General features: G+C 56.0%; 1 protein-coding gene across 1 annotated transcript in view; it reads right to left on the bottom strand.

Moving 5' to 3' along the window:
- PTPRU (protein tyrosine phosphatase, receptor type, U) overlaps positions 1–20,068 on the bottom strand; it is a gene marked incomplete at its 5' end in the record, with an annotated part of 29,133 nt that extends 9,065 nt beyond the window's left edge. Inside the window, 19 exons of the mRNA XM_010191850.1 lie at positions 393–533; positions 2,426–2,599; positions 2,744–2,893; positions 2,982–3,117; positions 4,485–4,639; positions 5,239–5,355; positions 5,451–5,548; positions 5,801–5,837; positions 7,771–7,847; positions 9,233–9,305; positions 10,677–10,867; positions 12,600–12,757; positions 13,856–13,885; positions 15,792–15,930; positions 16,377–16,413; positions 18,075–18,348; positions 18,470–18,572; positions 19,378–19,579; positions 19,959–20,068. Coding sequence (XP_010190152.1) covers positions 393–533; positions 2,426–2,599; positions 2,744–2,893; positions 2,982–3,117; positions 4,485–4,639; positions 5,239–5,355; positions 5,451–5,548; positions 5,801–5,837; positions 7,771–7,847; positions 9,233–9,305; positions 10,677–10,867; positions 12,600–12,757; positions 13,856–13,885; positions 15,792–15,930; positions 16,377–16,413; positions 18,075–18,348; positions 18,470–18,572; positions 19,378–19,579; positions 19,959–20,068 — 2,402 coding nt within the window. The remainder of the gene's footprint in view (positions 1–392; positions 534–2,425; positions 2,600–2,743; positions 2,894–2,981; positions 3,118–4,484; positions 4,640–5,238; positions 5,356–5,450; positions 5,549–5,800; positions 5,838–7,770; positions 7,848–9,232; positions 9,306–10,676; positions 10,868–12,599; positions 12,758–13,855; positions 13,886–15,791; positions 15,931–16,376; positions 16,414–18,074; positions 18,349–18,469; positions 18,573–19,377; positions 19,580–19,958) is intronic.
- Between the last annotated feature and the right edge of the window lie 1,121 nt (positions 20,069–21,189).

The following is a 21,189-nucleotide window of genomic DNA, read 5'->3' as shown; positions in this document are numbered from 1 at the left end:
CAGGATGATTTATAAAGCAGCGTTCACAAATCACCAGTGCCCTTGGAAGATGAAAACAGGAAATCCCCTGTGCCTCAGTTTCCCCTTTGTAAAAGGAGGATAAAAATCAGTTCTTTATAATGACAAGGTTATAATTCTTGTTAACCTTGTTTCTCCCTAGGGGACCCACAGAGGTTATGGTACAGTAAAGCAACGCCAACACAACACCAACCTAACGACAATGCAACACCAACCCAACACAACACAACACCAGGCTGGTTTGCTGCTGTATGCAGCCAGCCCTGTGTTCCCTTGCAGAGAAGGAGCTGAGCAAGCAAAGCAGGGACTGCAGCCCTTCCCAGGAGGTGGAGATGGAGCAGGACAAGGCCACCCATGGGGTCAGCAGCACTCACCCAGGCGGAGTTGGACTGGTTGAGCTGGTTGAGCATGACGATGGAGGTGCAGCCGTAGTCGTACACCAACCGCCAGAAGTCCGTGGTGGTGTTCTGCAGCGGGTGCAGGGTGACGATGAAGGCAGCGCTCTTGGTGTAGCTCTGCAGAGAGGGAAGACGAGCACTGTAAGGATGTGGCAGCGGCACTGAAGCCTCTGCTGTCACATCCCCAGAAAACAGGGCAATCAGAAGATGAGTGCCACCAAAGCCATCTTCTCCATGGGGCATGAAAGCATCCACTTTCTGCTCTCAACTCTTGCAGGGGAGGGTGTTTTGCACAACTAACTGAGGAAAAGAAGTCACTTTTGAGGCAAGAACAAGCAGAAGCCATGGCTGCCTGATGGCTCCAGCCCTCAGCTCTGCATCCCAGTCCTGAGCAAAAGCATCACCCACAGCATCACCCCCACAGCATCCCAACACCTCCGGGCACCCAGAGCAGCAGAGACAAGGGGGTCAGGGAGGAAAGAAAACCCGAATGAAACACTCCAAGAGACTAAAAGAAGGGAGATAAGAAATGATTGTCCTTCTCATTGGTGCTTTAAATGCCATTTGTCTCCCTGGTCATCGCGATGCTGGCTTGCCAAGGGATGGGGAGCCCATGGCCAGGCTCCTCGCTGCATCAGACTCCTGAATTAACACACTTCAGTTCAAGCCTCCTCAGATACAGAAACAGAGCAGAAAATGCTCTGTACCCACAAGTTAGCACAGCTCTGCACTAATGGGGAGTGCTCTGGCTGCTGCAAAACCTCCTCATTTAGCTCATGGAAATGCCCTTTCCAAACCTTTCCCCCTGCTTCACCCACAGGGCAGCATCAAGAGCCCGAGGTCCCTGCAGCCGGCTCTCGACAAGAGCTTTCCACTCCCGAGGAGGAAGATGAGCCACAGGCGAAGGGGATTTCATCGGGTGTCACCCAGGTTTGCCTTGGCACCCGCAACCTTTGGCACCGGTGTAAACAACAGCTGCTGGTGCAGAGCACATCCTGCAGGATGGGCAGCACAGACCGATCTCCTCTGACACGGACAGACTGAGCAAACCGCTTTGGCACTTAAAGAAAATGAGGTTTTGTTTTCCTCCCCAAAATGGTTTTTATCCCTTCAGCAGAATTTCATCCAAAGGGCTTTTTCTGTCTGTAAAGAAATTTCTATTCTCTGACCCTGTAGCAGAGATTAAGGGAGGCTCAGTGATGTATAAAAATAAAATGGATATGCAAACATCAAGCATCTGAAAACAAAGCTCCAATCCCACAGCAGCCTAAGCCCACAGCCCAATGGGTGCTGCTCCCCAGCTGCCAGCACCCACCAGTTTACAAACTGGTTTTTGCTGGAAGAGCAGGTAACAGGGAGACAAGAAATCACCCGTGGGGTGAAAAAAACAGGACTCAGCTCAGTGCTGGTGCTCAGCCATGCCCAGGAGGATTTGAGGAAGGTGCCCGGGGTGCTGCGGGGCTCAGCGCTGCCCGTGCACAGCTCCTCAGCTCCTTTCAAGGAGAGTAAAGTGGTTTTGGTGATAAATGAGCCACCACTCAGTGCAGGCTCGGAGCCTGCAGCGTCCTCCCCGCTCTGCTTCACGCCTGTCAGCAGGTAGGAAACGGCTTTGCCAACACAGGCTCCTTTCTGACTACACCGAGGGTGTGCACAGCGGCTTTGGGAGCAGTTCAGAGCCCAGAATTGCAGCAGGAGGATGGGCAGAGGGTGCAGGGTGGGTGCTGGAGCACACGGGGGGGGTTCAGGGCTACCAATCCCTCCCAAAGCTTCCTCTCCCTCTCGTGCTCCACTTTTGCTACAAAATAATTGGAGACCCCTGTGCATGGCCTGCACAAGCAGGCAAAAAAGCATTTTCAAGACAAGATGCTGCTACACAAAAGAAGCGGTGAAGGACCCCTTCATGCCCTTGCGTAAAACAGGGCCATAAATTCAAACCGAGCAAGATTTTGTGGTGAAAACCTGCCCGAGATGACCCGAAGCGGCCCCTTCCCTCCCCACCACACACTCACATCGGTTAAGGCCGCGTTGATGTAGTTGTTGCTGTCTCCGTCCACGGAGATGAGGAAGGGGAGGCACCGGTCGGGTGGCAGCACGTCCATGCTGCGGTTCCTCTCCCGGTTGCGGGGCAGGAGGGCGATGCTGCACTCCTCCACGTCCAGGTGAGGAGTCACCGAGTTCAGGGTCTGTGGGGTACACATGTCCCCCCTTAGCTCCGGGGCCGGACACCCCTGCCCAAGCCTGCTGGTCCCTGCAGTGGTGGGCACCAGGGGGGTGAGGAGCAAGGAGGGTGTTTCAGGTGAGGATGCAGAGGTTTTGGGGCCACTCACCTGAAACTCCTCCCGCAGCTGCGAGGAGTTGCTCTGCGGCTCTATCCTCACCATCTCCTTGTAGGTGGGCTTGAACTCGCTGGCAGGGATGCTGGTCTCCCCGCACAGGCAGGCTTCAAGGATGGCGTCGTGGATGAAGACGTACTGCTCCTTTTTGGGATAAAAAAGAGGAAAGGGCTGAGCCTCCACAATCCGATGGTGACCTGCATGTCCCCCAGCGTCCCCGACACCCGCTCACCTCCGTCTGTATCATGTTGATCCTCCGCGAGCACAGGGTCTTCACGCAGTTGTAGATGTCCACGACGCCCTCGCACTCGGCCATGTCCAACATAACGTCCAGGACGATGTAGCAGCCGGTCCTCCCCGTGCCAGCGCTGGGGATGGAGGAGGAAAACACAGCAAACACATTCCCGATCTGCACAGCACCCACACACAGCCCGGGATGCACAGAGCAAGGTCTGGGGGGTGAGGGCTCCCTGCTGGGTATGCAAGGGCAGCCAGGGTCCAGGCAGGGCTGCCAGGACCTCACACCCCCCTGTAACCACAGCCTGGTTTTGCCTAAAACCACCCCCCTGCAGTGGCCTGGGTGCTGCGTGATGGTCAGGCAGTGGGTGGCAGGGGGAAAACCCATGTCTAAGGTTCATTTTTACTTTAAGACATCAATATATATGTATTTTTGCAACAAAAGCAGCAGCTACACCATCTGAATGCTGACAGTCCTCGGATCCCACCCTGAAAGGGCCAAGGAGGATGCTCAGCTCAGAGGGGTCTGAATCCCCTTGGGGGGACCCTCAGGGTAAGGATGGCCAGAGCCAGACAACCCCAGCAGCGGCAATATCCCAAATCCCAGCACGGTTGTACTTGCAGGCAAAGAGCTCCTGGATGCTGCGACTCCCCCGCACCGCGTAGGGAGCAGAACCGCTCCCCCCACACCTTTCCTACCAAGTCTTTTCCAGTGAAATACTAATTTCTGGGGCCGATGAATCACTCGCCGTGATTATCAGTGATTACAGGCTAGGGCACTAATCACACTCGCTGTTGCTGGTGAATGAATACTGATGAGGCAATTGACAGGGAGAAATCAAATAAAAAAAATATTACAAAAATCCCTCCCGCTCATCAGCTCCTCCTTGTTTGCCCAGCGGAGGAAGAGCCATTAAGCCATCACGTGGGGACACAAAGCCACCACTCCTGCTCAGACGTGTCAGCGGTGTCCCCATGGGGACAGCCCTGTGGGTAACCCTGTCCTGCTGTCCCCCTTTGCCTCTCCCTTCAGTCAGACCCAAAGTCCTGACCGTCAGCAGCTGACCACCCCTTCGTGCCACCCTTGTCCACTGTGTCACCACTAACGGGTGCTGGGGCAGCCCCCAAAAAAGCGCTGCTCCCTGCTTGCCCCCTGGACCAGTCACAGCTTCCCCCATCCCTGCTGCCACCAGCCTGGAGGTGACATTTTACAGCTGGATGCCACTGTAGAGGGACATCCAACCCCACACTGTCAGCCTCTTCCCTGTCCCAGCCTTTCCTTGCCCTGGACCCAATTCCTACATTTTACCTCTCCCCACTGAATATTTTACCACCATTCAGAGCTTTTAGCATCATTCAGAGCAAGAAGAGCACCCAGACACCACATGCTCCCCCTGCAACCACCCATACACCCTCCAAACCCTACCCCAGAGGAGGATGCTCCCCCCAGAGCCTTCCCCACACCCCTCACCCCCTTTTTTAATCAATTTTTAGATACCTGCAGTGGATGACGATGGGACCGGCATCAGGCGGCGTGGACGCCTTCACCCTGCGGATGAAGGCCAGCAGCCCCGTGGCGTGGTAAGGGACACCGTGCTCGGGCCAGGACGTGAAGTGGAACTGCTTCACCTCGTGCCGGGCTGAGTAACCCCGCTGCAAGGGAAGGCTGAGCTGGAGTCAGGGTGCGCGGGGAGGGCAAAGCCACCCCAACACCTCATTCCCTTGGGAATCCATGGTTTTGCCAGCTCAGCATCCACCCACATGGACCACACAGCAGTTGGCCACCTTGGCAACGCAACTTTTCACCTCCTTGGCTGCAAGAAGGTTAAAAAGCAGCTGAGGAAGAGGCAGCAGCCATGAGTCTCGTTCCCTGCCCTATACCTAGCCAGCAATTTCACATTTCTGTAGGGGTAAATGGCACCAGCTCCATCCCCAGGTACCACAGTGGAGGAGTGATGGCCACATAACCTGTGCTCCAGTTCGGAGCAGAAAAAGCATCCTTCACCCCACTGCAATTTCTTGGTGCTCACACTGAAATTAAATCCCTGCTCGCTGCCAAAACCAAAGCAGGGCTGAGCCACTCACCCCGGTGAAGCCAAGGAAAAGGCAAAGGAAGACGCTACCAGCATCCCCAGGGTTCACCTCAACCAGGGGTGGAAGCCCCGTATTGAGGTAAAAAACCAGACTATTGGTAAATGCCAATCCAGCAATGGTTAGAATACCCAAGGCAGGGCTGGGGAGCAGGACCGTACCCTCTCGAGAGCGAAGGTGCGGACAGCGTACTCGGCCAACGTCTCTGACTGCACCAGGGTGATCTTGATGTCCCCGTACATCTCAGAGTCATCTGGCCAATATTTGGAGCACTTCACCTGCAAGGAGAGGACAGGACGGGCTTTCAGCTCTGTGGAGGAGGCTGCTGGCAGAGCCAGAGCCCGGAGGGAGCAGCAGGGGACAGGGTCCTTACCCGGCCCACCTCCACCAGCTTGGTTATCATCACGATGCTGGAGCAGTGCTCCTGCCACACCATGCGCCAGAAGTCGTACACCATCTCCTGCTTGGGCCCTGTGGGACAGAGGAAAGGCCACGGGGAATGAAGTCCGGCCACCGCAGCACCACAATGTCCCCACATTTCCCCTCCTGCAGCATTTTAAGCACTCTTTTCCCCAGGGATGTGTGGTGCAATGGGGTAGCAGAAGGGGTGGGAGCTGCTCCGTGTTGCTACCACCCTCTTCAGCTCAAAATTGCCCCATTCCCTCCCTTTCTTGCCCACACAAGATTAAATCCCAGTGACAAAACCCACGTGAGGCGACTCACCTTGTGTGGCAATGAAGTGGTTGGACCTGTGGTAGCCCTGCAAAGGGAGCAGAGACGTCAGGCCCAAGTGAGGGGGACATGGGCACAGCCCCGTAAAACATTTCCCAGTCACTCAACTGGTGGCAACTGCCCATATCCACTGGGCCAGGGCCAGGTCACTGGTGCGGTGTTACTCACCACTGCAGAAGGGGGCTCAGCAGCCACCCTGCACCCAGTGCAACCTATCCTGGGATGGTGCACATCCCACAGAAAGGTCATGTAACCCCCAACTCTCACCCCTGTCCTGCACCAGAACCCCCAACTGCACCCCATGGGTGTTCCTGGGGTCCAGTGGCTCAACCCTGGCTCCTGCTGCCGCCACCATCACTGCAGCATCACTGTGAGAGCCCACTGGTGATCCCAAACTGCAGCAGCCATGTAATGCTGGGTGACAGCCCCGCTCCCTTCCTTCATCCCAGCTGCTTACTGGGGCCATCCCAACTCTTAACAGGGACGTGCCAGCCCAAAGAGCACACCTCTGAGGCCGCTGCCCAAGGGACTAGGGACCTGGTGTCCCACCCCTTGGCCATGGGTCCAGCAGAGTTCAACCACACAGAATCACAGAATCATTAAGGTTGGAAGAGACCCCCAAGATCATCCAGTCCAATGTCAACCCAACCCCACCATGGCCACTAAACCATGTCCCCAAGTGCCACATCCAGGTGCTTCTTGAACCCCTCCAGGGATGGGGACTCCACCACTGCCCTGGGCAGCCCCTGCCAGTGCTTGACCACTCTTTCAGTGAAGAAAATTTTCCCAATATCCAATCCAACCCCTCCCTGGCACAACTTGAGGCCATTTCTCCTTCTCCTATCACAGCTACCAGGGAGCAGAGACCAACCCCACCCTCGTTGTCCCCTCCTTTCAGGAGCTACAGAGGGGATAAGGTCTCCCCTCACCTCCTCTTCTCCAGCTGAACCCCTCAGTTCATCACTCATCACTCAAGCTGACAGTGGCTCCTCCAACCCCTGTGGGTCCTTTCCTGGGTTAAATTCAACCCCTTCTCCCAGCACACAGTCCCTCCATCATCCTGGGAAGGATGTGCCATGGAGACGTCACTTTTCCCTTCCATATCCACATTTATCCACACATTTTCCCAGCCTCCCTCTCCCAGTTGCTATTTAACACCACGCTGCCCAGTGCGACGCCTGGGAGAGAAAGGAGCAGAGAGGAACCATTTACTTACTTCTCGGTTAATCCGAATCTTAACGATCCCATTAGGACACAGGTTTGAGAGAAAAAGATCAGAGACGGAGACATTAGTGAGACACAGCTCAAGAGATGGGTTAGAGCCCCAGAGAGGGTCATGGAGAGCCACAGGGGAGAAAAGGCACATGGGGACAGGGGACAGGCACGAGGATGCTGCTGGGGCACAGGGAACGCATCAGGGTGGCATCAGGCCACCGGTGACAGGTGACATCCCCTGGAAAGGAGGGAAGAGTGGGATTTGCTGCTGCATCCAGGAGATGCTCGAATCCTACATCCAACGGAGCCTTCCTGCACCTCCCCTGCCTGGCCTCAGCATCGCTGGAGGTGACAGGGGACACCACTGCTGGGGGACACCAGGGCCGAGCTCTGCCCAGGCTCAAATACACTGACAGGATTGGGGGTACCCTTGTGTGAGCCCCTAAACCTCTGCATCCTCCACCCAAAGAGGGAGATCCACAGCCACGAGAGGACAGAATAGGGGAGGAAAAAGGAAAGACAGAGCAGAGCAGAGAGACACAGTGAGCAGAAATTGCTGATGAACACAAACGGGCAGGCTCTCCATGGAGTGCCCCAGGCTCGCATGGTCTGGCCCATCTTGGGCCATCTCAGCTCCTCCAAAGGCTGATGGTTCTTTGGGGACAGACCCTGGCAGCCCCTGGGGTCCACAGGACACTCCTGTCCCAGCCCAAATTCCCCCGAAGAGAGGCGCCGTCCCCACTTACATCGATGTAGTTGGCGTTGATGTAATCCGAGTTGGGGTCGCCCAGCAGCGGGTGCAGCTTCACTCGGTGGCGGTCGTCTGGGGAGCAAGGGGAGAAGGGGCCGTCAGCGCCTGGGGGGGGACCACGGGGACAGCACATCCCCCCCCAGGTCCCAGGGCACCTTTAAGAATTGTTTTGCACCAGGAATCTGCAACACGCAGCAGGGTGGGACATATTCAGGAGCAAAACTCATGCTGGTAGAGGTCTTTTCAATGATAGTGGGACATGGGCTTTCAGCACAGCATCTCCTGAGCTCTGCCCGGTCATACCACAGGGCACCCACCCTGCTATCCACCCCAGCAGGGAACCAGAAAGCTCTGCCCAACCTCTGGTGTCCAGCTGGGGCCCTGGACAGTGCTGGAGTGGAAGGGGTGAAGCTGCAGAGCAAAGCACATGGGAGGTGGAGAGCACCAGAGCTCCTGAGCATCAGGCTTAGAATCACAGAATCACAGACTGTGTTGCGTTGGAAGGGACCTTTACAGCTCCTCCAGTCCAACCCGTGAGTCAGCAGGGACGTTGGTACCAGATCAGGTTGCTCAGAGCCCATCAAGCCTGGCCTTGAATATCTCCAGGGATGGGGCCTGCACCACCTCTCTGGGCAACCTGTGCCAGTGCTCGACCACCTCATGGGGAAGAGCTTTTTCCTCGTATCCAACCTAAATCTCCCCTTTTCTGGTTTAAAACCATCATCTCTCATCCTATTGCTCCATGCCCCAGTGAACAGCTCTTCCCCAGATTTCTTATAGGCAGGTATTGAAAGGTCGCTATAAGGTCCCCCCAGAGCCTTCTCTTCTCCAGGCTGAACAGCCCCAACTCTCTCAGCCAGTCTTCATAGGAGAGCTGCTCCAGCCCCTGACCATCTCTGTGGCCCTTTGCGGAGGCTTGGTGCCTCCAGGCATGTCACCGGAGATGCAACAGGAAGCAAGGTGGCCACGCCACACTGACTGTGAAGGGAGATGGTGAGGAGCATCCTCTGTTCTATGGGATCAAGCCCTTCTGTCCTAAAATTCCTCACTTAACCCCTTCGTCCGATCCTGCATCAAGCTCCCTAGGGCAGGGCTGTGGTTTCTCATAAATCCATACAAGAAAACACACTCCAGGTTACTTGGGGCTTTCCAGCACCACCCAGAATGCCATGGTGATGCTATCATCAGTTTTTAAGCACTCCAAGATGTTCTGTGTTCAAGAGTTACTCAGATCCAGGGACCAATGCTGGCCCAGCCCCATCCCTCCAACCTTCCCTATGTCCCATGGCCAAAAGGAGCTTTTAGGCTGGGCCCCCTGTGCTGAGCAAGGACCAACCAAACCCCATCAGTTTATTCCTTGCCATGGACTGCACACCTATCAAAAAAACACCCCCAAAACCCTTCAGAAGGTTTTTCAAGGTGCTCAGGGTGTACAAGCCTTTGCTAAAGGCACTCACATGTCGAAATGTGATCCTGTCTCCCTTTGGTCTTGTCTTTCTTCTTCGAAGCATCCCAGCCTTCAAAGAAACTCTGTAAGGAAAGGGTGACCATCACCAGGGAGGGCAGAGCTGCGGGGTCCCCCCCAGCCCCACAACCTCCCAAGGGAGCTGGGCAGACAGGAGGGTCCCTGCACCCCAACGCTTGCACCCTGCAGCCCCAGCTCCGTACCACGCTCCACCAGCCACACGCTTCTGTTGCATCCACTAAATGCCCCATTTTCCAGCAAATTATAGACTGCCTGGTTTTTCTCTTTTCCAGGGTTGGTTGTGGTTTTTTCTCTAAACCTCCCCGGTCCCTTTCTCTCTCCGGCACAGAATAGGTTTGTGTGTAATAACAGTAACATTCACAGATTGGCGTAAGAGGAGGAAAGTGGAAGGAAATTACATGTTTTCTCCCCTCCCATAATATCTGAGTGCTTTCAAATGACTAGTTCCAAGAACATACAGCAGCTTTTCAAGGAGCATTAATGATTATAGCAAGCCTCGGTTTGTCCAATACATGAAAAGGGGGGGAAAGGAAAAAAAAATCCCTCCTGCACTTGAAACAACTAAGCCTTAAACAGTAATTTCACTGGGAAATTTCAATCGCCAGGCCTCTGGGACACTGAGTCGTCGGGAAATCCACCCCGCTAGGCACACTGCAGCAGAGGCGTGTGGAATAGCACACTGTGTTACAAGTGATCCAGCCCAAGGAGGTGGGATGGACGTGATGTGGTCAACACCCCTAGTGGGGGACTCTTTTCCCCTGGGATCACCCTCAACTGTGTCCTCTCCTCAGGGTCTCTCAGAAGCTGCCGGACTGCAGAGGATTTAGGTTGTGTCCATGCCTGCCAAAGGACAAATGCACTGGAGAGCAGAACAGGATGTCATGGTGCTCAGGAGGAGCTGAGGAAGGGAGAAGCCCCTGGGGAAAGGTAGGATGATGCACTACAGACAGCAGAGGTGCAGGCCAACAGCGTTGGTTTGGCTCATCTCAGAAACTTCTTCAAACCAACAATTAAATATTGAGCTGCCAGGACCAAAGATTTGACCCAGACCCAGGGACACCCCACAGGCTGATACCTGTCCAGAGCCGTGAGCTCCAGCTCCTGCTGTCCAGACCCCTGCAGCACCTTTTCCTTGCACACACGTCCTACCTGTACCAACTCTTTCACCCCACCTCGCCCACCCCCCCCAAGACACCTTGACCAAGACGCCCTCACCTCGTACTCCTGCTTGAAGCCGTAGCCTTCCGCCGTCTTCATCTGGTTGATGTGCTGGAGGAGATCCGCCACGCGCACGGCGGGATGGAGCTGCCCCGTGTGATATGGGGACTTTCCTTGCACACACGTCCTACCTGTACCAACTCTTTCACCCCACCTCGCCCACCCCCCCCAAGACACCTTGACCAAGACGCCCTCACCTCGTACTCCTGCTTGAAGCCGTAGCCTTCCGCCGTCTTCATCTGGTTGATGTGCTGGAGGAGATCCGCCACGCGCACGGCGGGATGGAGCTGCCCCGTGTGATATGGGGACCCTTTTCGGCCACACTGGCGGCGGGGGGAGCCCCCCAGCAGGCTGCTGGACTCGTTGACCACGCTGCTGCGCTGGTCGCCTGCAGAAAGGGTGGAAAAACCAGGGCCATCAGAGGAGCAAAGCCTTGGACCACAGCCCTATCACCACCTCACACCCGTGGAGAGGTGAGAGGGCACCTGAAAGCATCCCCAGGAGATGCTGGTGCTGCAGCTGGTCTCTCTGCGGACCACAAGTGGTCCAGACCTCCTCTGTGCTCTCTGCAGCTCATCTTACATCACAAAGCCAAAAACACCCATTACAGCCATTAAGGCCCGCAGCAGAGCTCTTAGAAATCAGTGGGTAAGAACTTCTGGGGGTTAATCAGCCTATTTCCCACCGCTTGGAGCAATTCAGTCCCATCCAGATGAGCAAGAGCTCCGTGCCCAAATGTTCAAAGTCCTGACATGAAAAATCACATTGCCAAAGTCTCCAGCCCAGCTTCATTTTCCTCGCTGCTAGACACCAGCGCCTTACTCCTACGGCTGACACAAACAGAGTCGGCTGCTGTTTAATGAGGGAGTTTACGCAGTATTTACCCAGTTTATGCCTTTGCCGTGTAATTACCAGCGGAGCCAGACTGAGACCTCGCCTGCGCCTGTCAGAGCAAGGTCTCACGCTGAAACCGGGGTCTGCACAAAACCCGGTGCCAAGAGACGCAGCACGGACGGAGGCTGCAGCACCCAGCCTGGAACACAGCCACGTGCGAGACGGAGCATCCTGGATGCCGTTTCCCCTAACAACACGTCCGAAAACCGCCCTTGCTGTCTCGTTTTTGGGGGTTTTATTGGTCTGCTCAAATGCAAGGAGCAGCCCCTCGCCTCCTGCCTGCACCTCCCGGCTGCTCCTGCGACATGGGTGCAGTGTGGGTACAATATTGGTGCAGCACACGCACAGAGCAGGGCCTCCATCAGGCATCACAGCCTGAGGAGATGAAGCTGCAACTTTTGCAACCAGAACCATCTCCCTCCCAGGCTGAAACCCCTGCTCATGGCACCAGCCACTGGGTTTAATGAGAAATTAATCGCAGATGTTTGCAAGGTGCCGATGGCTCCATGCAGCCACACACTGAGGACCCGCTCGGGTTTCCATGAGGATTAGTGCCTTATTTTTTAAATGCAAAGAAACTGAGGCATGGTGGCCCCCAGCCCCATACATTTATCTTCATTAATTAACAATACTTATAGGCAGGGGATGGGAGCAGCATGCAGCCCCCTCCCCTAAAAACCCTGAGGACCAGCGGCCCCAGCTCAGCACACCCAGAGACCCAGCAGCCTCCGAGCATTTTGAGGAAAGTAACTGAAAAATCATCCACCTCACCAGATGTACGAAGAGGAGGAAAAGTTTGCCCTCTGGGCTTCTATTATCCGCAGACAATGCCGGGAAGTGTATTAATCCCCCAGCCGGTAGAGCAGCGCCGGGGGTAAGCAGCATCTTGAAGTTACTGTAACAGATGTTATTAGCATATGGCGGAAACTGGGGCATCCGACGAGTTATTTTACAACTAAATCAGCGCCGAGACGCATCCTCCGGTGGGTGTGAAATTCTCTGTCTCTCTCTGATGAAACCCTTCGAAGGGTTAAAGCCCCATTTCTTATCATTAAGATCGATGCCTTTGGAGTCTTCCACGGAAAAGCCTGCAACGTGCTACGCACACCAGGCTAAAACAGGCACAATATCAGCTACTGAGCCTTGGATAAGTATTTCAGCTGTTGCTGGGATATTTAGGGATTAGGGTGGGACGGAGAGGGGATGTGGAGGTTCCCCGTCCTTACCCCGGTTGCTGTAGTTGTGGGTGTCCATGAAGGAGAGCCCCAGGCGCTCGTCCTCCTGCAGCGTGCTCTGGTCGGTGAAGCTCCTGTCGATGGCGCTCATCATGTGCGTCTTCTCGTGGCGGTAGTTGATGGTGGCTTTGGTCATGTTGACGGGCTTGCTGCAGGGGGAGGCAAAGGGGAGGAGGGGGAGAAGCACATGTAAGCAGGGCTGACCTGAGGGTGCTGTCGATCCCCTCAAAGCTACAAGGGTCAGATTATGATAGGACAAGAGGTGATGGTTTTAAACTGGAAGAGGGGAGATTTAGACTGGATATCAGGAAGAAATTCCTCCCTGTGAGGTGGTGAGGCCCTGGCCCAGGTTGCCCAGAGAAGCTGTGGGTGCCCCCTCCCTGGCAGTGCCCAAGGCCAGGTTGGACGGGGCTTGGAGCAGCCTGGGCTGGTGGAGGTGTCCCTGCCCATGGGGGTTGGACTGGGGGGGGCTGTGAGGTCCCTTCCAACCCAAACCATGCTGTGATTCTGTGAGTATTTTGGGGAGCAGGATGGATCATTTCCACCAGCAGTCACCATGCTTTGGTTTTATGGTGTCCCACATGAATCATCCCTTGCTGGCTGCAGCAACTCCAGCTGCTCATCCTCAATATCCCCTCCTCAAAATACTCCAAATCCAGACCAGCCGGGAGCACTCCTCATGCAAGTGAAGGCCCTCCCTGTGCAGCCGGTGTCTAAAGGCCCCTTCTAACCCAAATCATTCTGATTTTAAAACCATGCTGAGGGGCCAAATCCATCCCCCATGGGATGGGCTGGACCTCCTGCCTGCACACGTGCTCAGCACCCATCGGGACTGCAAGGTTCCCATTAGGCACGTAATGAAGATGTTGGGCAAACCCAGGAGGTGTCACTGAGACAGAACCTCACACCCTTAATTTGAGAAACTTAGGGGAAAAACCTCATTGAGTGTGTTTGAGAGGCAGCATCAGCTCCCAAGAAGCCAGAGCAGAGATTAAACCAGGGGAAGGATGAACAGGAGATCCAAGCCCACATCGGCATCACGGTGGGGCCGGGACACTGCAAGACACTGCCAAAATCCAAAATTCAACCCAAAATCGCTGATCCTTCCCCTTCACACTGCTTTTGGTCTCTAATGAGCTCGGCAGCATTATTTTCATGGAGTCAAAGAGGCCCCTAAAATGCATTCAGTGGAGAAGAGGAGCTGTTGGAGCAACGAGGCCAGGGGAGAGAGAAGGGCGATTACTTACGGGTAATAGGAATAAGAATAGTAGTTCCTCCTGGCAAGCATGCAAACAAAGAACAGCAGAAATTGCATAAGCAGCTTTTCTCCGGCATAGGGAAGGGGGGTGACGGGGCAACGCGGCTGACGGAAAATTAAATGCACCGTAAACAAAACTGGTTTCCTTTTGTATCCGTAGGTCATTTAACCCAGGCAGAGCCCAAGCACCGGCTCGCGGGGTGACCAGGGTCCCCACACCGGCAGTGGGGTGTTCATAGCGCCCTTGTCTGAGGGTTATTCCACAACTTTTAAGACCAACCAGAAAATGTATTGAAAACATAAGGCATGCTCTGGCAAGGCAGTTAGGGCCAGGCAGCCCTGCTGAGGGACATGGGGTCAGGATGGCGCATTTCCAGTGCCCCATGTATGAGGGGTGAGCATATTTTGGGGGTGCATTTCCATCCCACCACATCAGCGTTTTTCCAATCTCCAGAGCAGATTTAGGGCTCATCCCAGCCTCCCAACAGCACCAAATTTGGGAGACTCAGAGCCAGTTTGTGGCTCTGCTTTGTCCCTTGGCACGTTCACCCCAGGATGCTGATGCCACAATCGCGGCTTCCCACTCGCCGGCCCAAAAGCATCGCTCCCAAAAACCCAACGGCACCAATACCAATGCTCCAGCAAGGCCTGATCCGATGCTGGACGCACCAGCACCATCCCAGCACTGCAGTGGACAGGGAGCCACCCTCCAGCCCTGCACCCTGGCAGCGCGCAGGGATGTTTCAGCCTTGCGTAAATCAGCGAGAATCCTTTAAGGGCAAACGAAGCCTTAAAGAGCTCTGCAGATTTACAGGGCTGAGGTTGTGCCCTGCTATTTTTCTCTCCCCCTGGCTGTTAACGTACTTTCCTCCCATCCTCCCGAGCCTGCACGGGGAAGGAGTTTAATTGCTGCCTTTTCTCTCCTGTTTTGAGAGCCCTCCCGGCTCAGCCCCACGCTTTTTCTGAGTGAAAAGCAACGGCCGCATCCCTGGCGCTCCCGGGGATGAGTGTCCCGAAAAGCCCCTCGCCCTCCTCCCTCCCACCCTGCCGTGACCCACACCAGCCACGCTCAGCTTCCTGGAGAGGGGGGACCCCCGCGAGGGTGGGAGAGCAGTTTGGGGGTCCCCAGGAACCACCAGCCCTGGGAAAAGCTCCCCTCCAGCGTGCACCCAAATTTCAACACTTCATTTAGAGCCAGCTGGAAGCTCTCAGCCAGGGGTTGTGCACCTTTCACTTGAAGCTCCATGGTTCCCCATTAAAACCAGCCCAGGAGGAGCTGGGATATGCTGAGCATCCACACACCGGGGCACCCAGAGCAGGCAGGAGAGGAAGGGGATGCTGCTTCTCCCAATGCTCTCCAGGAACCGGAGCCCAGGACAAGGGCCAACGTCCCCAGATTCAGCCCTGGGCTGGCCAAGGCAGTGGGGAAAACCCAGAAACAACATCCCAGTGCAGGTTAAGCTGATTTTTGTCATTTAGGGCTGGAGGGGTGCAGGGCTGCACACTCCAGGGTCCCCCAGTTGCTGTCAGCAGCAGGAGAACTGGTGGAACAGCCTGTCCAGATGTGTTTCCAGTGATGAAGAATGGACAGAGCAGCACAAAGCCAAGAAGCAGCAAAAAAAGTGGCAAAAGACTAAAAAATACATGGGAGAGGGACAGCAGAACAAAGCTCCAGAGCCCTGAGGGCAAAGGGACACTGCTGGGACTTCCCTCCTTGGTCCCCAGTGCCTCATATCATGCCCAGTGCCACAGAGCAAGGAAGGCACCATGGCCAGGGGGACTGCACCAGCGCATGGAGGTACAGCTTGAGGAGGGTGTGGAGTCTGCCCAGTATCACCACCAGTAACTCCCAGTTAGCGCTGGGGTGGTGAAGGGCTGAGGAGGGGATGGGTGGAGGCGCCGGCCGTGACACCAGCTCTCCTTACCCTTTCCGAATGACAACGATGATGGCTCCCAGGAGGATGATGAGGACGATGAGGCCTCCGGCACAGATCCCCAGGATCAGCCCCATTTCCTCTGAGTGCTGCGACACCTCCAGGGGACGTTTGCTCTCTTTGCAGGCAGCTGCAGGGGACAAGGACAGGCAGGAGGGGTCAGTGCTCAGCTCCGGGGGCGGTTGGACACATCAGATGGGAAAACACTGGGATTTGTCCCATGGGATGCACATTGCAGATCAAATATGTTTTATTCCACCAGGATTTTACAGGGCTCTGCAGTGCCACACCATGACCGAGTCCCCCTTGGTCCCCATGGGGTGTGACAGTCCCTCTGTGCCACCTTTTGTCACGTCCAACGTAAGCTTCTGCATCCCTGGATTCAGCACCCAGCACCACCACCCAGTACCGTTCAGATTTGGTACCCCTAACCTCAATATTCCACCACGATAATGGCATTACAAGGAAAATCTCAACCAAGGGAAAAACACGGATACCAAAGAAAGCAGAGAACAATGGGATGGGATGGGATGGGGATGAACCACCGCACACACCCCAATCGCCATCAGGGCTCACCTTTGCGGGCGATCCGGACGCAGTTCAGCCGGGTTTCCTATGGAGGAAAAAAAAGGGGAAATCAGTGTGGGATGAGCATCCTGGTGGCTCCACGATGGGCAGAAGCAAGGCTGGTCTGTTGATGCTCTGACCCCAAAACTGAGGGAGTTTGCAAGTGATTTGTGCTCAGCGTCCACTGCTGAGCCAAGGAAGCTCCGGGGGACACACACACCAAGTGATGCAGCTGAATGATCAGTCCCCAGTGTCCCCTAAAGTCCCCAGGTTTAGCCGAGGCCATTGCTCCTGGCACAGAGGGGACTTCAAAGGACGGACTAAGCCGAGCCGCAGGTCACCAGACCATCACCAACCACAGCTGAAACACTCCCAGCTCAGCATTCACAGCTTCATGGGGTTTTTTTCCATCAGTCAAGGTTTCCAAGCCCCATTCCCACTGCTCTGTGTGTGCTGCCGAGGTTGCCATGAGGGCTTCCAGCTCAGCTCCCCAACACTTTAAACATTTGCATTTTTTCGGGATGGGTTCAGCTGAAATATTCCATCTTTCCACGAATCCAACTTGCATTGCAAAATAAAAAGCCCCATTCTGGGGCACTGCCTTCCTGCCCACGCATCCTCCAGCCCCTGGGGACACCAGCGCTGCCAACATTGCTCCATCTGCCCTCGGACCACGACCTGCCCGGGGCAGGGCCGGCTCCGGCACCACTCTCCCCAGCATCGCCAGCTCTTCCTTCTCCTGCTTCTTGCTCCATCTGGCACAAAAACCATAAAAAACTCCACATTGGGATCCAGCTTTTTCGCAACGCCTGATGGCAGCCGGGAAAAATCCATCACCTCCCAGCAGGAAGGCCATAAATGAGCGTCAGTCACCAGTTATTATCCAGCAGTGCCCCAGCGAGCCAGAGCCGAGCTCCTCCCCATCCGCCTGGGCTCTAACTCCAACCCAGCGAGGTGTGAACCATCTCGGAGCCGAGGAAAGGATTCAAAAAACCAGCACTTTCCTGCAAGACAGAGCTGCAAGGGATGAGGATGCTGCCGTGGTCCTGCTGCTCCGCTGGCACAGCTCATCCTCCCCAGGCTGGGATGGGAGCTGCCGGCACAGGTGAAGTCTTTTAAAAAAGGTCCCCATGGGGTCACGGTGGTCCCGACAGTGACTTGGAAGACTTCAACTCAGTGGATGCTGCCGGAGCGGAGTTGTTATGGCTTCACCACAGGAACAGGCAGCAGCAGGCAGGAGAACGCAGTCGGGAACTCAGCAGCTTCCCCAGGAGCTCGCTGCAGCAGCCGCTGTGTCCACAACCAGTCCCAGTAACACAAACGGCTCCCATGGCCCAAATGGTCCTTTTCCACCCCAGGATTAGCCCAGGGAGCGGGGTCTCCCCGGCTCTGGTGTTGGTTGGGGTCCCGGCCACTACTGCAGTGGGTGGTGGAGGTTGGGCCCCTCCATTCCTGGCACCAGCACCAGGAGGGGAACAGGCACAGCCCAGGGGTGCTGGGAGGAAGGGGGACACCAGGTCACGTTCCCAATGTGCCGTAAGGGTGGCCCCAAGCATCAACTCCCCCTGGGAAGGGACTGAGGGTGAGCCCAGAGCAGGGGCCCAAAGGAGAGGGATCTAAACCAAGTCCCATTTATTCTGGATCCCTCCTTGCTGGTCCAACCGGGACCCCAGACACCCAGAGAGCAGGGTTCCTAAGGCTACTCACCCCTTTGAGGTTGCTCATGGCCTGGAAGTAGATGAGATAGGACTTCTTGGGCTCCAGTGGCGGGTTCCAGTCCCCGCTGTAGGTCTGGTTGTCCCCCACGGTGAAGGGTTTGGCTTCAGTGAGGCTGCTGGCAGGCAGCTCGGCCCCAAAATAGTGCACGGAGCCACGGGACACAGCGTCGTCGAAGGTGAGGGGCACCGGGAAGCACTCTGGCCCCCCCAGCTCCCGCTTGTGCTTCTTGGGCCGGTCCTCTTCTACAATGACCTGGTAGGTGCTGGAGAGGGCCAGGTACAGGTTAGTTTTGTGAAGAGGATGGTCCTGCCCTTCCTGTGATGCTCGACTCTGCCGTGCCACCCCCTTGGCAGGGGTCTCGCTCCCCCGCAGCCCTCACCTACCTGATGGGAGCCCCTCTGCCCTGCGCCGGCCGCAGCAGCACCGTGATAGTGCTCTCCGACTCGCCCAGCGGCGATGGCATGTCCCCGTAGTCGAAGGTGGGAGCTGCAAAGGGAGCAGGGGACAGCGGGCAGGGGTCAGGCCTGGGCCACAGGGACGTGCTCAGGGCTGCCCTGCTGCTCAGGGGGGGAAACTGAGGCACGAATGTAATCGAACGGTGTCAGGATTGTTACAAATAAGACCTAGAAGAGTTTTCTTTGAGTTAACATCACATTTGGGAGAGGAGCCATGGGTATGCGTCGAGGTGGGTTATTAACATCAGTTTGGCAAAGGGGAGGAGATGGGAGCAGGATCTGGCCCTGGCAGGACCCAAATGCTCCAGCCTCGAGATTCGCCTGGGGTCAGCATCACTCTGCATTATCACCACAGCATGAGCATCCCCCCCAGGGCAGCAGCACACCCCAGGCACCCCAGCAGAACCCCCAGACCAAGGTGGGACCCGGTGGTGCCCAGCACAGTGCTGTGGTCCCCAGGCCATCACCAGCAGCCACCAGGGTCTGCAATTCCAGTGCCTCCATTAGGGCTCACCTCAGCCCATTTGCTGCCGTTAATAGTGACGCCGCAGACATGAGCAAACAGCCCCGAGTACTGCCAGGCTGATTAACAAAGCTTAATTAATCCCTGATTTGTCCTCTGACAGCTCAGACACCAGCAGTGCGCTGGGATGGCCGGACTCCTCAGCCACAGACCCACGCTCAGCCCGGCCGATGGGGCTGGGGGCTGCCAGGGGGCTGCCACCACCCAGAGCATCCTTCAACAGCAGCAGCCAAAACCCACCAAGGACCCCATCAGTGCCATTATACACCAGTGCAGAGGAGAAATCCGAGGCGTGGAGCCCAGGGGAACCTACCCGAGATGTTGGTGGTGATTTCGGTGAGCGCCGTCTGGCCAAAACCCTTCCCGGTGCGGGCTCGGACGGAGAAGAGGTAGGTGGTGCCAGGGTGGAGGTTGGAGAAGACGTGGTAGGTCTCGTTGCGCAGTTTGGAGACGGTGCGGCGCGGGCCGGGCACATTGACGGCCGGGTCAGAGGACTCGATGCTCTGGTAGCTGATCTGTGGGGACGGGGCACGGCGTCACCAGTGGGACAGGGGACAGACCCCGTGTCCAGGTGGAGAAGGGGGTAAAGAGACAGAGGCAGAGGAGGGGATGGGGCAGCTTGGAAGGCAGGTGCTTTTTGGGGTGATGCAAAGCAGAAGATCATTGGAAAAGGCATTGCTGGGTGATAATGTTGACCCCAAAAGCAGGGGTCCCCAGAAGGGACACGCTCGGTGGGCAGGAGGATGATAGCTGGCTGGATCCAGGGGCAGCACTAACACTGCAGACAGCATTAATCCCCATGACCGAGAGCAGCGTGGCCCCCAGATCCCTCTACTGCATTCCCCCTGCAATGGGACCCTCCCGTGTCCCCATGGTCCCTCACGGGTGCTGTACCTCGTACTGCGTGATGAGGCCGTTGGGCTCCACTGGTTCCTCCCACTTCAGAAAGATCATGTCCTCCAGTGGTGTGAAGGTGAGGGACTCGGAGGCGATGCCCCCGGGCACTGGGGAAGGAAAGAGGACACACTGGGACATGCCCAGAAACCGAGTGGGAAGGAGAAATCCCTCCAGAAACCCCTCCAGGCTGGGGCAGCTCTGCTTTGCCACCAATCACCGTGTCCCCTCTGTCACCGCGTCCCCTCCGTCACCTCACCCAGCCCCACCACGACCCAGCAGACGGGGCCATGGCTCCCCACCAGGACAGGGGTGGTCTCGCTGTGGTCCTGGCCCCACTGGTGGCACTTTGCCACGGGGAGATCCCCACGCCACGGCACAGACCCCGCAGGGACCATTTCTGGCGTCTCACCCCATTTCCGACAGCACAGCCATAAGCCTCCCCACACCATCACTTGTCTGAGTTCACCAGTGTGAGGAAAGAAAAGCAAAAATGCCCTAAAAAATCCCTTTTCCCATCAAATTCAACTTCCCTGGAGCCACCAGCATCCTTGGGAGACATCACCAGCGCTCCCCACCATCAGGCCCACCACCCTCATCTGCAGACAGGCTTGGCCAGTCCCCGCCTTCTCCTCTAATTAACACCATGGCAATCATCACCACAAACAACAGCAGCAATCAACAGCACCAGGATCAATATTCACTGCTTCACCATGGATTTCTTCACCCAAGGGGGTCAGTGAGGACAGGAGAGGCCATGGCCTGGCAAAGACCACAATTCACCAGCAGCATCCTCTCAAACACCCAAAACACACACCCCCGCCTTGCAGAGGGACCTCAGCTCTCCCCATCTATTTCGGGCGTTTTTTTTGCAGCTTTTGTTCAGATCTAATTACGGGGCCGAGAGAGAGGAATCGCCTCCCGCGCGCTTCCCTCCGCGCAAATACACAATTTCCACTTGATTTACAAGTTAATTGAATCGGAGGCGCCGTGTCCTACACGTGCACACAAGGCACTTATTAAATTCACAAAGAGTTACGGAAACCTTTAGGGCGAGAATGTGTGTACCTATATAGAATTTTTTATATATATAGCTTATATATTTTTATAGACCTACACATAGATATGGGCACCACACACTTGGGCGTGCACCAGGTGGAGACTGGCAGAGGTGCACAACGGCTCCCAGGTGTGCGTATACCCCTCTGCCATCCAGATACACGCATGTATT

The sequence above is a fragment of the Mesitornis unicolor genome, unplaced genomic scaffold (assembly GCF_000695765.1).
Source record: "Mesitornis unicolor isolate BGI_N332 unplaced genomic scaffold, ASM69576v1 scaffold14279, whole genome shotgun sequence".
Classification (NCBI taxonomy): Eukaryota; Metazoa; Chordata; class Aves; order Mesitornithiformes; family Mesitornithidae; genus Mesitornis; species Mesitornis unicolor.
The sequence above is the reverse complement of the archived record's forward strand: the minus strand, read 5'-3'. Positions and strand labels throughout refer to the sequence as shown.